Source organism: Talpa occidentalis, unplaced genomic scaffold, assembly GCF_014898055.3.
Source record: "Talpa occidentalis isolate TD23 unplaced genomic scaffold, MPIMG_talOcc4v2.1 talOcc4.4, whole genome shotgun sequence".
Taxonomy (NCBI): domain Eukaryota; kingdom Metazoa; phylum Chordata; class Mammalia; order Eulipotyphla; family Talpidae; genus Talpa; species Talpa occidentalis.
In genome coordinates, this window is record NW_023604295.1 from 117414921 (window position 1) to 117430255 (window position 15335).

General features: G+C 47.2%; 1 protein-coding gene across 2 annotated transcripts in view; it reads right to left on the minus strand.

Annotated features, from left to right (window-relative positions):
* Positions 1-15335, minus strand: part of ANK1 (ankyrin 1) — a 213238-nt gene that overhangs the window by 118301 nt on the left and 79602 nt on the right. Inside the window, exon 1 of one of the 2 annotated variants that reach the window (XM_037526135.2) lies at positions 13431-13579. The exons of the other annotated variant lie outside the window; for it this stretch is intronic. Coding sequence (XP_037382032.1) covers positions 13431-13457 — 27 coding nt within the window. The 5' untranslated portion in view covers positions 13458-13579. Of the gene's footprint in view, positions 1-13430; positions 13580-15335 lie in introns of those variants that run through there. 2 annotated transcript variants of the gene reach the window in all.

The following is a 15335-nucleotide window of genomic DNA, read 5'->3' on the forward strand; positions in this document are numbered from 1 at the left end:
CCCATGGAGCTAGAAGGAATTATGCTCAGTGAAATAAGCCAGAAGGAAAAAGAAAAATATCGGATGGTTTCACTCATAGCACGAATATAAGGGAACCAAATAAGACACCAGTGTAAAAAAATAATAACAGTACAAAACACAACAAAGCAAAAACAGACAATTATAAATCAGAGACATACTGCAGGGGAGGAGGAGGGAGAGGGAGCAGAGGGAGGGAGGGAGGAGCACAGGGGACTGAGATGAGGGTGCACAGGTGCATTGGGGACGGAAACTCTATGGGGACGACACCTGAGGGGGTGAGGGAAGCAAATATTGAACAATGATGTAAAAAAATTTTTAAAAATTAATAAAATTCTACACCCCCTCCCCCCAAAAAAGCACAAATGATTTCGATGGTTATATAAAAAAGAAAAAAGAAAAGAAATCAAAGTTTCTCCAGCCCTGGTTACAGACCCTTTACCTTAATGGTTTCCTGCCAATTGTTCAGTCTCTCCTAAAGTGAGCACTTGAAAATCACATTTCCCAGAATGTGCTCACAGCAACCCCAGTCCCGAGCAACGTCACCCACTCTTCCCTCAAGGGCACACTGGACAAGAAAATATGGAAAATGAAAACTTTATCCTTAGAGAGTCATAAATCAGGGGAGCATGTGAAAGCTCTGAGCGGTCCTGGGGAAAACCAGGTTAGTGGTGTTTAAGTCAGGGGGCCCCAGAGGTGTTGGACTCTAAAGCTCCTTATTTCCCCTACGCAACACATTTCCGGAAAGCACTCTAGTGGAATTGATAGCTAGTTACCCCTTATAACATATTCTCAGCTCCACTCTCACCCACCAACCCCCACCCCACCACCCAGCAACTAATAACATGAAACCAAGCATTTTAATGCACTAGTTCACTGTGCTTAGTGAATTCCTTCGTAAAACATCTTTTTGGAATGTAATAAATCAATTCCATATCTCTCCCGTCCTGTCCACGTGAACTTTCAGATTTTACATTTCCTTCTCTTCAGTAAGAGCCAGTGCTATCACTCACCACACAGATTTTCTTTTTTAGATGATTGATGTTTGTCATTAAATTCGCTGACAAATATGAACAGCAAGGAGAAAATGGGAAACCTTTTTAGATACTTTCAGATGTGCAGTGCATCTATCTATTCAGTTAAAGATTTTTCTTTAGGCTTCCATGAAAGTTTTTATATATAATAATTTTCCTATGCCACCTGGGAAGCTCGCTTCTTCAAGGAGCCCCATGGTGGAGCTTTTGCAAATTAAGTATACCTCCTGCCAAGCATGTTTTTTGAGCTCAAATACGTACACACGTACTGAGGTGGCTTGACTCTGGGATGGCAGAGCCCTGCACACGGCGGGTCCAACGGCTTTATTGAAGGGATGGGCAGGGCCAAGGCTCCAAAACAGGCTGGTGGGGCCAAGTACAGCAGGCCCCAGAGCACAGCATTTGGTGAGTGGGCTCCTGAGAGCTCTGTGAGAAATGCCATCACATGATGGGGAGGAGGCCCAACCCCCAGCCCTCACCACCAACCCCAACCTGCCCCCTCAACTTCCCGCCTACCCTTGCCAACCCCTACTTCTCCTCCTGAGTCTCCTGCTCCCACCACTCGTGGGAGAGCAGAACAAGGCTCTCGATAGGAAGCTCGGCCCCGGGGTCAGCGTTCTTAGCCTGCTTCCACTTCTCGCTAGCTTTGTGGCCTTAAGTTAATTAATTCCCCTGTGCCTCGGTTTCCTTTAATGTAATATGCAGTGACCTCACAGGCCACCACAGGGAATAAATAAAGTGAACAGAACAGGATCTGGGCCCGGACTCAGGAAATATCAGCCACGGTTTCCTTTTCTGGTGTTTCACTCACATCAATCCACTGCTTTCCATTTTAACACTGACACCTGCAATTGGGGCCTCGCTACTTCCCAGCTGGACCACTCAGCAGTCACCTCTGAATCTCCTCCACCTCCAGGCTCTCTCTCATCAGCTTTACACACTGGGGCAACAGTCAGCTTCTGCAAGACCTTCCACTGCTCTCACTGTTTTCCTGGTCCCTTGGACGCCCCAGCAGCTTATTCCCAAGCAACATGTTCTGGGCCCACTTCCGAGATAATTTTCAGCCTCTCCTACCACTCTTTCTCTCTGGCCTGAGTCAATCTGCAAACTCAGTGGCCACCCAGGGCCTTTCCTTATGCTGTTCTCTCCCTCTGGGGAGCCCTCCATCTCCCCCTTCTGCCTCCATTTTCAACTGTCCTCCGCAGCCAACTTGGAAGTACTCAGAAAGTGTCTTGATTTCCTCTGCTTGCAATATTCTCTCTCTTCTGAACTTGCCAAGCATTTTACTCTGAGTGGAAGATTCCTTTTTACTCTGGAGTTATACAGTTGATGCCCACACCTCCCCTCCCCTTCCAGGCTCAAAGTGCTTTAAGAGCAGTCCCCATGGGCTGCTTTATAGCTGCAGACCCCAGGATGTTTCCCATCTCAGGCACCCAGGATTACTGGCCAGTTTGGAAAATGCTCTGGAGTAAGACTCTGAAGGAAAAGAAGTGCATGAGGGCAAGCCATGCTGGGGAGAAGGAAGCTAGGAAGGCCTCCATGTATGAATGACAGGATGAGAAGGAGGCTACAGGCAGCCATGAATGTGGCCGCTTGGCCCTAAAATAGGGCAAAGAGGAGAAGCCCTGAACTTCCTGAAGACAAACTCCCCCGTCCAGTTTTCAGCAATGTCAAACAGGGCATATCTTTATTGTTACACAACAAAATTAGATATGAACAACAGAAGCAAAGACCCATCGATCAACAACTTATGACTGCCCCATGCACTCCTTGCTGCAAATATATCCCCTTTATTAAAAAAAAAAAAAGAGGCATAATTCTAATGGCCATGTTGTAAGTGGATAGAGAGGTAGAGAGCAAGGACGGTACAGTTACCCTCATTCTGGAGTGTCTATTTAAACATCTCTTTGTGCCTGAGACATTCAGAATAACCTACACATGACACCAAACTCCTGTGTGGTTGTCAGTGCCAAGGGCTATTATCTGTATTTTTCAGATGGAGAAACAAGGACATTCAAAATTAAATGATTCTTCAAAGCCCCAGAAGACAGTTTATATGGCGGCTGAAAAGCCAAATCTCCCAACTTGTCAGTTCATCACTCAATCTGCAAATGCTTTTTAACCAAATCTAAGACTGCAATTCTAATAACAGACTGCTACGCTAAGGGGTTCTGTAAGAAGGAGTGGTGGAAAGAGTTCCATGTAATCAATCATCCAATGCAAACACACACACACACACACACACACACACTGATTTTTGACTCCGCAAGTATTTATTTAGCACCAAAAGTATCCCAGCACTGAGCAGGATCAAGTGCCAGGTGATAGCATTGGCCTTAAGAGGCCTAGAGGATGGGGACTCTCACAGCTGGAAAGGACAGTAGCAGGAACCTTCTCTGGCCAAAGGCTGGGCAGCATTTAGACTAGCACAGAGAGATGGGGTGCAGGGGTAGGCCCCACCTAATGGCCAGTGGTCATAGTTTATTGATGACTCTATCCAAACCATGGAGAAGCTAGGTTGGAGAGCTCCATTCTTTCTTTTCCCCTTTCTCTTTCTTATTGAAGTAATATTGATTTAAAACATTATATAGGTTTCAGGTGCACAGATTTTTAAATCTACATCTGTTTATACTACATTAAGTTCATCACCAGAATTTGAGTTTCCATCCATCACCATACAGTTGACCCCTTTTACCCGATTTACACATCCTATTTCCTCCTTCCCATCTGTAAACCACTCCCTTGTTCTATTAGCCTAAAATTTTGTTTTTGCTTTATTTAGTTCATGAGTTTTGTTTCTTTACCATACATGAGCAAAATCATATGGTATTTATCCATCTGGTTTATTTCAGCATAATACCCATGAGGTCCATCCATGTTATTGCAAACAGCAAGATTTCATTTTTTTTAATAGCTCAGTAGTAGTCCATGTGTACATATACCACATCATCTTTATCCAATCATCTGCAAATGGGCACTTAGGTTGTGTCCAGCTCTTAGCTGTTGTGAATCATGCTGTGATGAATATGGCGGGTGGGAAGCTCCACACTAACAGGTGATGTTAAATGGCAATTCATACACACTTGGTAACACAAAGCCCTCCGCTGCCATTGCTTCCATGGGGTGGGGGTGGGGAGGAGCTGGGTTCTGTGTTCATGTGGGCCTGTGTCTGAACATAGGCCCAATGCTATTTCTTTGTCTCTGACCTGCATTTTAAGTCCCCCAGTACCCAATAGTGGTAGCTAGGAGAGAAAAAGAACTTGAAATACACAATATAGGGGCCTTCCCTGGTGGCACAGCTGTTGAGTGCTGGGCTGCGAAGCTGCCTGCAGCCTCTGCAGCGTCAGTTCGATCCCCAGGCGCCGGCGAGGGTCCCACATGGCATGCAGACCTCTCCTGCCGCGCCCGCTGCTCCCCTCAGCAGTGTACTTCATCAGTCTGCCTGTTCTACTCCCCGCTCTGGCTTTGGTGAATTCTCTCACCCTCCCGCGCTTCTGACTGTACCCAGTGCTTGTATAAATAAAATAAATAAATCTTAAAAAAAAGAAATATACAATATAATATTACCTTCTGAGAGGTGACCAGCAAAAATCAACACCTAATGCACAACATGAGTTAGCTTCAGAGCCTTCTCGAAAGAGTGAAATAAAATAAAGAGGAATCAGAACATGCCTCATCCGATTTGGACTCAGTTGAAGAAGGAAAACAGCAACAGCGCAGAAATCCCTACCACAACCCCCCACTAACACGCCCAACCTCCCCGACCTCCCCTACCCTAGCAGAGGCTGCTAATTGACCCCACACTCTTGCCTCAAAGCCTAAAAGTGGCTTCAGAATCTTGCTCAACACAGCATCCCTGGCAGCTGCTCCCAATCGGATTGGTGTTGACACAGCATGAGACTCATTTTCTATTCCTATGTTGTTCAATCAGCAGTTTGTAACAAATGCGACGCTCTCGATGGTTGGGCGTGGATGGTTCATCAAGCAGTCTTGATGACATATTCTTCAAGCCTGTTTCCCTGTGTCTCTGATTGCACGCGTACCAGGACACTGTTACAACTGACTTGCCATTTCGATTTTCTGAGGAGGATGGGATTCACTGACCAGAGAACACATGGGAACAAGAGGCCGAAGAAACCAGAGTAACAGAGAAGTTGTGTCCCTCATTGTCAAGTCGGCAGACCAATGCCAACATCAGGTTCCTGTCAGTTGAAATAGCATTAGTCAGTACCAAAATGCTATCCTTCGCTGTGCCACAAAATCAAGTTACTGGGACTACAAGCGGAAGACCAGACCCCAGGGACATCCTTATGAGCAGCCTGTGGATTACCAACCTTCCCCCCTCAACAACAACAAAAAACAACAACAGTCTATTTACTGGCTCTTCCTGACTGCACTAGGACTGTTTCCTCATCAGCAACACACGTGTGTAATATGGTTTTCCATGCGGCTGCTGGCATGGTGGCTAGTACACAGCAGTCACTCAATAACGTTCCCTGTCAAACATTCCCCTTAACTAAGAACCCCTTGATTCTTGCCTGTTGAGCTACAATATTTTCCCTGCCATTCCTATAATCCTCTTCCTCCCTCCTGCCAGAGTAACTCTCGGACTATGACATTTGTATACTTAAAACCCATTGCTGGGCCTCCCTGGTGGCACAGCAGTTGAGCGCTGGGTTGCGAAGCTGCCCGCAGCCTCTGCAGCGCCGGTTCGATCCCCGGCTGCTCCCCGGCCACAGGAGGAGGGTCCCACATGGCACGCGGACCTCTCCTGCCGCCCGCTGCTCCCCTCAGCAGTGTACTTCGGTCCTTCTGCCTGCTCTGCTCCCAGCTCTGTCTCTGGTAAATTCTCTCACCCTCCCGTGCTTCTGACTGTACCCAGTGCTTGTATGAATAAATAAATAAATAACTAAATAAGACCTTTAAAAAAAAAAAAAAAAACCCATTGCTGTAGAATAAAGTCCAAAGCCTCAGACTGACATTCAGAAATTCACAGTCTAGCTACCTTGTCATCTTCCTCTCCCTGGTCAAGCACCTTGTCCAGGCACATGAGGTTCTTCTCCACTTTCCAACCTTGGGTCATGCTTTCTGCCTCCAGGGCCTTCCCAATCCCTACCTTGTGAAATACTCCTCACTCTTCAAGGCCCATTCTTTCCCTGTGCGAAGCTTTCCTGACAAACCCCCTCATCCTCTTGACAAGTAGAACTAGTTCTCTCCTCTTGCTGCTGCCTATGTGTTCTCTCCTACCACTGATAGAGCTCTCACCATTTCCAGAGGATTATTTATTCTTGCTTCCTCATCAAAAAAGTAAATTGAATGAATGGTGAAGGTAGGAAGATTTTTTTTCTTAATTTCCAAAGTTCTTAGAATGTAAATGATCCAGAGACGAATGTGTGAGTCCCAAAACATTGTAATAGCCAACATTTCCTGCTCTGGGGCTCCAGTCTCATGTACTCTTCACAAGGACTCCAGGACAACCACTACTGGCTCCAGTTTACAGATGAGAAAAGAGAGGCACACAGAGGGGTGAGAGCTGGTCCACAGCACCATCTAGAAAGTGGCAGAGCAGAGGGCTCCCTGGTGGCACAGGGGTTAAAGACAGTGCTGTCAAGCTATTGCCAGCCACAGCACGAGTTTGATCCCCGGCCAGCCAGGAAGCAACCCACATGGCGCAGCAGACGTCTCCTGCCTCGCCCACTGCTCCCCTCAGCAGTGTATTTCAGTAGATCTGCCTGTTCTGCTCCCCACTCTCTCTGGTAAATTCTCTCACGCCCCCACCCCCACACCTCTGGCTTACACCCCACTTCTTATACGCATGAATAAATAATTTTTTTTTTAAAAGAAAGAAAGAAAGTGGCTGAGCAGGGCTTCACACCAGGGGCTTTGCCTGCAGAGCCCACAGGTAGGGACACTGCCAAAAGATGGTCAGCCCTTAGAAGTGCTTGGGCAAGTCTGCCTATACCACAGATTTTGGGCTTTGGGGGCTCTGACTGATGGAGACACAGTCATATAAAATGATTTCAGGGCCCCCTATTTGTGAGGTGTGGAAGAGACACACCTGAGAGCATCTGACTGTGGCCTGTTGGACACAAACAGGGGTTGGGAAATAATTGTGGGATTTGGGCCAGTTGGTTAAAATAGCCTCTGCTTCCACAGCTGGAAAGTGAGGAATGATAGACGCCTCTCAGGTGGATTCTAATACCACATAAAGACAAAGCACCTAAAGAAAGGGCTATGCTTGGTACACCATAAAACAACATCACTCCATTCCTCCCACAGCATTTCAAGCAGTATAGTAGAGAGCAAGGTTGGTTTAAATAGGCACTGGGACCAAGAAGCCCCGCCACCTCCTGAGCTGATGCCATGGCCACCAGGATGCCATGTGCCGGAGAAGGGTGTTCGGAGCCTGAGTAGGCTGTATTTTTACTTTAATTCCAACCTCACTCATCAAATTGCACTGTGAGAGGCAGGTTGCCTGGAACCCAATTTCAAGATGCACCAGTATCTAGGAAGGAAACTCAGGTCCAGTCACTTTCCTCAGCAAGGGAGTAAGCTTTTCCCTCATCTTCACTCGACCAACACCTCACCCTCGGTCCATTCCTCCTTACCATGGACCTGCCCTAAATTCCACTGCTTGCTTTTGCCCAACCCCTAACCCGTCCCGCAAAGACAAAAATTAGTTCCTCATATCTGTATGGTTCAAGGTTTGTTTTAAAAGTCTAAGTGCATGTGGTCAGTAAAAGACTTTCAGCTATCAACACACTTTTAAGCGCCTAAGGAGTAATCTCTAATGGAGGGATTTCAGGGTTTATGGCAAAGAGTGGTGGTGAAGGTACTGGGGACGAGGAGTTCTGCTGGCACCCTCAAATCACACCATGCAGACAGAAACATTAGTCCCTGTGGGATTCAACAGATAATACATCCTTAGCCATTCCTTCTCTTTGCAGAAAATAAATCTGTAGATACGTTCCTTGACCCCACCTCTCCCTACCAGGATGAGAGGTTGCAGAGCGAGAGAACAGGCGGGAAAGGGAGTGGGGCCCAAATCGGTTTCAGAATAGCTAGACTCTCTTCCATTGTTTGTAAATCATCATTACCCTTGATCAATGGCTGGGCTGTTAGGGAACAAAAAGAGCTGAACCAAACCCAGCTTTTCAATTTTTATAGGCACTTGCTTTCTGAAGGGAATTGAAACCAGGTGTTTTTTCTTACAAAATATCACTTTACAGTCTCCTGCTGGAAAGGACAGAGCAGTTTTCTGACCAACATTGTCTAGCAAAGGGCCAGACAGGCTTTCCACTGCCATCTCTGTCTCCTATGACACTGACCCTGCAGCTTTCTCGGGAGGGGACAGACTTTCCAGCCCTGGAGAGAGAAGGGGTCAAGGCTAGGGAATGTTTGCTTGTTGTTGTCTTGCTAATTGATCCATAGCAAGTCTTTCCTTCAAGCAACAGGCCTTGTCTTCATCCCCTGCCTCTTTTTACCCAGGCTAATAGATTTCAGCAGCTGCTTGGTCAGGCCCATTAGCAGAGGACTGGCTTGCTCCCTAATGTGCTTCCTTCCTGTGGTGCCGCCTGGGCCTCCCTCGCAGCAAAATTCAGGAGATAAATCAGTCTCTACTGGAGAGTACACAGCAGGGGGACGGCAGTGGTCAAGGGTGAGAGGGAGGCAGGGAGAAAACAATTCTATTTCTCACCAGATCTCTAATTGGTTGTCACCGCCTGTCCAAAAATGATGACAAACTCAGAACCTGCCCCGAGCAGGTTCACACCAGGCTGCAACCAGACTGGCATGTCAGGGGCACCTGGATGCTCAGCCAGCCGGGGCACTAGGCTGTGCCCTGCACAGGGGCTGCTTGGAGATTTATTTTCCAAACAAACAACCCAGCATATTCCCAACACTCAGTCAATGTTCACAACTTGGGCAGATGAAGGAGAAGCAAAAGCTCAGACTCACTCACTGGTTTAAATTACTTCATTTAACAAATACAGTTTTTCAGTCCCATGTTCAAAACCTTGGTGGATGCTGGGGGGAAATCAGGGAAGTGACTCAAGATGAGTCAGTGGGGCTGCTGCCCTCCTCCCACCCCCAGCTTGTGGGAGATGACATTTCTGTAAATATGGGTAAGGTGGAGAAAACGAGAGGGAACTTTGAGTAGTTCCAGTACAGTGGAAGCAGAGTTCAGAGGAAGAGAAACTACTTTGTGGATTTCAAAAAAATATATATCCCAAGAGCAGAGTATCTGGAAAGTCAAACGCACATTGCTAGAGCAATGATTTTCAACTTCAGGGTTCTCATGGGTAGTAACCAGTTAGGAGAAGCCGCAAGGAATTTGTGGTTCACTCATGAATGCAAACCAATATTTAATGAGCACCTACTATGTGACTGGCTCTGAGTATACATATACCACCAGGGTACAGACCCCTCACATGGAACAAAGATAAGAATTTCCAAGGGAAGACTGTTGAAGGAATGACAGGTGTTCGGTGGGCCTGAAGCAATTCTCATAGGAGCAAGGAGTAGGATGAGGGTTAGGAAAAATAGGGGAGGGGGCAAAGCCATGGAAGATTTAAAGCAGGGAAGGCCCAGGGAGATTTGTCTTTCTAAACAATCACCCAGGTCATGTGTAAAGGAAGGGTCTAGGGGGAAAGACCACCTCTCGATAGACTATCACCACTTTTTAAAACTTAGAGCAAATTCAAGGTTCCCCTTTGTGGCAACTCTGCTTTCACATGCTTCAACCTGATAAGTTTTCTTGACCACTACTGTTTCAGAATCACAGGCTATTCTCCTCCATGCTGAGGTCCCAAAGAAACCAGGATCAGCAGCAGTTACCATTGCAAATTATTGTTACTGCATAAAATTGTGATTCTAGAGTGGCTTCTGTTTCCTTTTTCATTTTACCCATGGTGATTTTTTTTAAGAGCACCTGTGACACTATTTTCTCCTTCAATTGGAGAATGTAAGGGAGAAAGGGACTATTAATACCTGGTATGGCTGTGGCTGTGAAATATATCGTGTGTAACTATGTCAACAACCAGCCCGTGTATCCCAAAGAAGAAAAAGGCTGGGAACACAGAGGTCACACTTCAGTAGGTGGTTCTGAAAGTTTGGTTTCAAAGGCGTTAGGGTATAAAATACAAATAGAGGTATAAGTCAAATCACACCACCTGTCTGTTGAACTTCAAGGCTGTCTAATACGTCTTGTCTTGCTCAGGGTAAAAGTAATGTCCTTACAATTGTGTACCAGACCCTCTGCATACTGCACCCTGCCTCCCCAGTCTCTCCTCCTGCCATTTCTCTGACCTGCACCAGCCTCACCTCCAGGTTCTTCCCACAACACATGCTTGCCTCAGGGCCTTTGCATATGCTACTTCCTCCATTTCTTTCTCCACAGTCAAGCCTGGCTCACTCCCTCGCCTTCTTTAAGTCTTTGCCCAATAGTTTTGTTTGATAAGTATGAAAAATGATATCCTTTATCTTTACAAATGCTGCCAACCAAGATGATTATGTTTGTTATTGCCCATAACACATTTAAATAGCCATCTTACATAAATTATAATTTAAAAAATCATCAGCATTTTGACATAAGAAATCCTGACAACCCAAAGAGCAGAGATGAAAGGGTCATCCAACCATCGGGACCGGCCAGAAAGAAAAGCCTCCAACCCAACAGCATGAGTCTGAAACAGACAGCAAATACACACACCCCAAACTCTGTTGGATTCTAAAAGAAGTCCATCTCAATAGTGATGATGTAACTAAGAAATCTGTAGCTTCCAATCCTCAACAAAGTTTAATATTCCAGACTCTTGACATCAAATTATAATCCTTACTAAGGGACACCTGGAATCTAATTCTGAAACACCACAGCAAAGCAAACCCTATGGAGGCTCTCTGAGCACCCACTTCCTATTCCCTGGCTGCTTTCCCTCTGATACCGGAATTGTCAGGCCTAGTCTCCCAGCCAGGAACAGATCCCAGGCTGCAGGGCAGCGCTGAGCCCCAGCCACTAGACCCCCACGGGTTGGTGTCTCACGAAGCCAGAGCAGGAACTTCGCAGATGCTCAGGCGAGCAAGCGAGAAGAGGCAGGTTTGTTTAGAGAAAGAAAAAGTTTATTGAGGAGAAAAAGAACAGAAATAAAGTGGGACTCCCAGGCCAGGGAACCAGGCCTGGGAGGGGCAAGGAAGCCAAAGTGGAGTCGTGTCTCAGGGAATATAGACCTTCTTTCCCTCATTAGTCTAAAGCTCCACCAGTCTCTTTGTGATTGGTTAGTTCTCGGCTGTTTCACTTAATTTGCTACTGAGTGGGGCATCTTCACATTCCTTATCTAGCAGGTCTGTCTTTTCCCATTTGTTGCATTTTTATCTTCATGGCCCAGTCCTCTGGATGGGCATCCCTGCATTGAAGTTAAACAGCTGCCCTTCTAATGTGTCCATAAATTAAACCATTCTCTATTTCTCCAATCTCTGCCTCCCTTTATCACCTGAAGGAAACCAAGGCCAGCGTTAACAATGTTGTCCTTGGTCCTGGGATGTTTGTTTTTCTAGGTGGAATTAGTTACACTCCTCTTGCTGCCCTTATCTCTGAAGCCTTCCTCAATTCTCCGAGGTCCCCTCCTGCAGTGTCCCTAAAACTGCCTAATTCCTGGCTTGCCCTGTGTCTCACCTCCTTCCCATAAACCAGTACTCATTGGTTTTGTTTTCCATCTGTCTCCCTTCTGTGCTGGAATGTAAGCCCCATAATGGGGGGTTCGTGTCAGTGTAGTTCTCTGCTATATTCCCAATGCCTACAGCAGGGCCCACCACAAGAGGGACATAATGAAAGTTTGGTCAGCGTTGAACAGACCCTAAGGACAAAGATTTTTTAGCTCCTTTACCTTTGAAAAACACTCTAATGATATTTCACAGTATATACACATGTTGATTCTCGGTGGTACACTCTGGAAACTAATGTAATGTTATACAGCAATGTTACGTCAATAAAAAATAGTTAATTATAATTGACTTCCTAAGTCAAGGCCCAAGTGAGTTTATAGGGTCCTACTTATTAAAACATTTGTTTTCCTATCAAATATTTTCATCTTCACCCTCACAGTAGAACTGTTACTCAGATAAAGAAACTAGGACAAAGAAAAAAGTGACTCGCCAAGACTATTTGGTGGGTGAAAGAAATCATGTTAATTTTAAACATTTTGTTTAAAAGAAAAGCCATTCCTTACTCCTGCAAAACATAGGCCTTATATTTGGGTCTACAAACCTTGTTCTATCCCATGAGACCCTCTGAAGTCCAAGGTCAGATCTCCAAGACCCACTGTGAGCCAGTGGTCTAGAGCTGCCTGGTGAAAGCAAAAGACTCAGATGAACTTATTCTAGACCCGTGCTGCTAGTGAGACTGAAAGTGGGAGTCCCCAGGTTTCCCCCTTCCTGAGGGGGGAAAAAAAAAAATCAATCACCAGGAAAGACAAATGAGAAGATGCCAAACCACTAAAAAGGAATTCACAGTATCATTTTCTCAGTTCCAGTGACTTCTTGAAAAGTGGAGAATGCTGTCTACACGGGTTCCCTCCCAGCGTGTGGCCTGGGTCCAGTTCTAGGCTCTGAATCCATCACCAAAACCAAGAAACTTACCCCAATTGCAGGACACTTTAAAAACAGCACAGCCGCGCTGCTGCTAGACAGTGATATGTCCTATCTCTCCGGGAGAACGGGAGGGTGGGGGATCCTCCAGAACGCTCCATTATCACTTTAAAAATATCCATCAACCCTGTGTCCCAGAGCCACACTGAGGCTCTTTGACCTTCTTTCAGAAACTTGTCTCCCTCTAATTAGTTAGCAACATAAACCCCAAGTTCAGAGTTTCAAGAACCAGGTGTGGCAATGAGCTGGCAGGCTTCTGTGTCTTGAAGAAAACAAGCAAGCCCCCTTCAAATGGGGATGACTCAAGCCCCCAACCCCAGCAGCCACCTCTCAGGTGCCCTTCTCTCCCTCCACCACAGCCTGTGGTAAAATGCATTGCTCAGTTGAGTCAAAGGGAACCTGCAAGAATCTCAACAGACAGACCAAAGGAATAGAATCCAAAGATTATTTTTCCCAACACCTAAAACTGAGAGAACATAATTCAGAGACCCAGGTAGGTGGAACTCAATTTGACAGCAAATCTCAGGCTGTAAAAAATATGAACTAGATTAATTGAGTCAAGCAGAGGCCACCTGCCACTTTCAGGGACAAAGCAAATGGGAGCTGATGTTATTATGAAGCTAGAGCCTGGGGTGCATGGCCTAGGTGAACCCACACAGACAGAGCTTTGCCTCTCTCCTAGCCTGCTCCCTCCCTTACCCAGCACCCCAGCCCTCCAGCCTCTGCTCCAAAACTCACTTTGCAGAAGCCCATCGGCCAGGGCATGCCGGTCCCCAACCAGGGTCCCTCCAATGGTCAGGGTCCCTCCAACAGTCAGCGTCTGGTCGCTGTAGAAGCAGGTGGGGCTGAACCTCACGGCCACCGCCACCTCTGCTGGGCCTAGGACATCTGGGGTCAGGCAGCTGTAGTCAGAGCACCCCAAAGGGGCCTTATCAGCAGCAAGAGGCACACTATCTGGCTCCAAGGCACCTCGTTCCTCCCCCAGAGGGGCGGCACCCGCCTGGGGCTAGCAGATTACAGGAGCTGAACCCTCACCTGCTCCCGCTCAACCTGGAGGGCTGGCCCCACTCTCCGGCAATGCCAGCGCAGTCCCTGCCCAGTCACCTCAGTGAGCTGAGCAAGGCAGGGGCAGCCCTTGCTAGAGCTGAGCTACAGGGAGTCAATAGAAACACCTCCCTGCCGCCTCCCCCTGGGGGCTACAGCATTTGGGATGCAGGAATCCTCCAGAGGCTGGGCTGCTCTGAAGAGAGAAAGCCCCCAGGTAAGGGCAGCATTCCCTCCACAGCCACACAATTTCCTGGGGAGCCGAGGCCTTCTCTGTTCAGTCCTGGGTCCGCTGGATACTAGCTCTGGCCCCCTACTTTTTCACAGGCTTTGACCAGGGGCCCCTGTCTTTCTTAATTGCTGATTTGCAGGGAATCTGGGCACAATCTTAGTAGCACTGGGGACAAAAATAACAACGTTCCTGGGAACCAGAGGTGAGTCACCAGCAAACAGCAGCTAGGCAGGAAGGGGGGCCAAGACAGCTCCCCACACCATGGCTGCCAGTAGGCTCTGACTGCCCAGAGAGTCCAGGCTGGACCCGCCTAAGGCCAAGCTCCTTCAGACCTGACGTGGGACGGCTGCAACATCCACCCTTAGCACAATGAGGTGGCATCTGCCCAGTGCGATTTTATCTGGTGAGAACACCATGCCCTGGAATAGCAGTCCAGGGTTGGCAGAGGGAATGGAAGATCCAAATGAATCCGAGGGCAAGTTAGGGAGAATTAGGCAGCCTCAAGGACAGTGCAGGTGGGGACCTTGGGAGAGTTAAGGAAGGCTTCAGAGGTAAGGGCAACAAGAGGAGTATAACTAATTGCACTGGGAATAATAAACATCCCAGGACTAAGGTTAACATTGTTACCAAACACCTTCCTCAGTTTCCCTCAGCTAACAAAGGGAGGCGGAGTTTGGGGAAAGTAGAGGGGTTTAATTTGTTGACAAATGACGAGGGCAGCAGACTCATGTCTGAAAGACCACTGTCCTGCCCTTTGACAGAGTGCGGGGATATTTATGCAAGGGGGAGATGAGAAGGGGTCAGCACTGAGACCAGTGGGTGCCAGCCTGTTTTTCTTCAATAGCTGATGTTTAACTTTCTCTGAAATGCAGGGGTGCTCATCCGGAAGACTGGGCCATGAAGGTAAAGCTATCAAACAAGGGGGAAGATGCAACAAATTGGGGAGAGACAAACCTGTTAATTAAGGAATGTGAAGATCCCCCGCTCAGTAGCAGATTAAATGAGACAGCAGAGAACTGACCAATCACAGAGACTGATGGTGCTTTAGACTAATGAGGGAAAGAAGGTCTATATTCCCTGAAACACGACTCTGCTTTGGCTTCCTTGCCCCTGCCTGGCCTGGTTTCATGGCCTGGGAGTCCCGCTTTATTTCTGTTCTTTTTCTCAATAAACTTTTTCTTTCTATAAACAAACCTGCCTCTTCTCGCTTGCTTGCCTCAGAGTCTGCGAAGTTCCTGCTTCGGCTTCATGAGACACCAACCAGTGGTGGTCTAGTGGCTGCACCTGCAGCCTGGGATCTTTTCCTGGCTGGGAGACTAGGCCTGACAATTCCGGTATCACAAAGGAGCTAAAAACGTGAGGCCTGC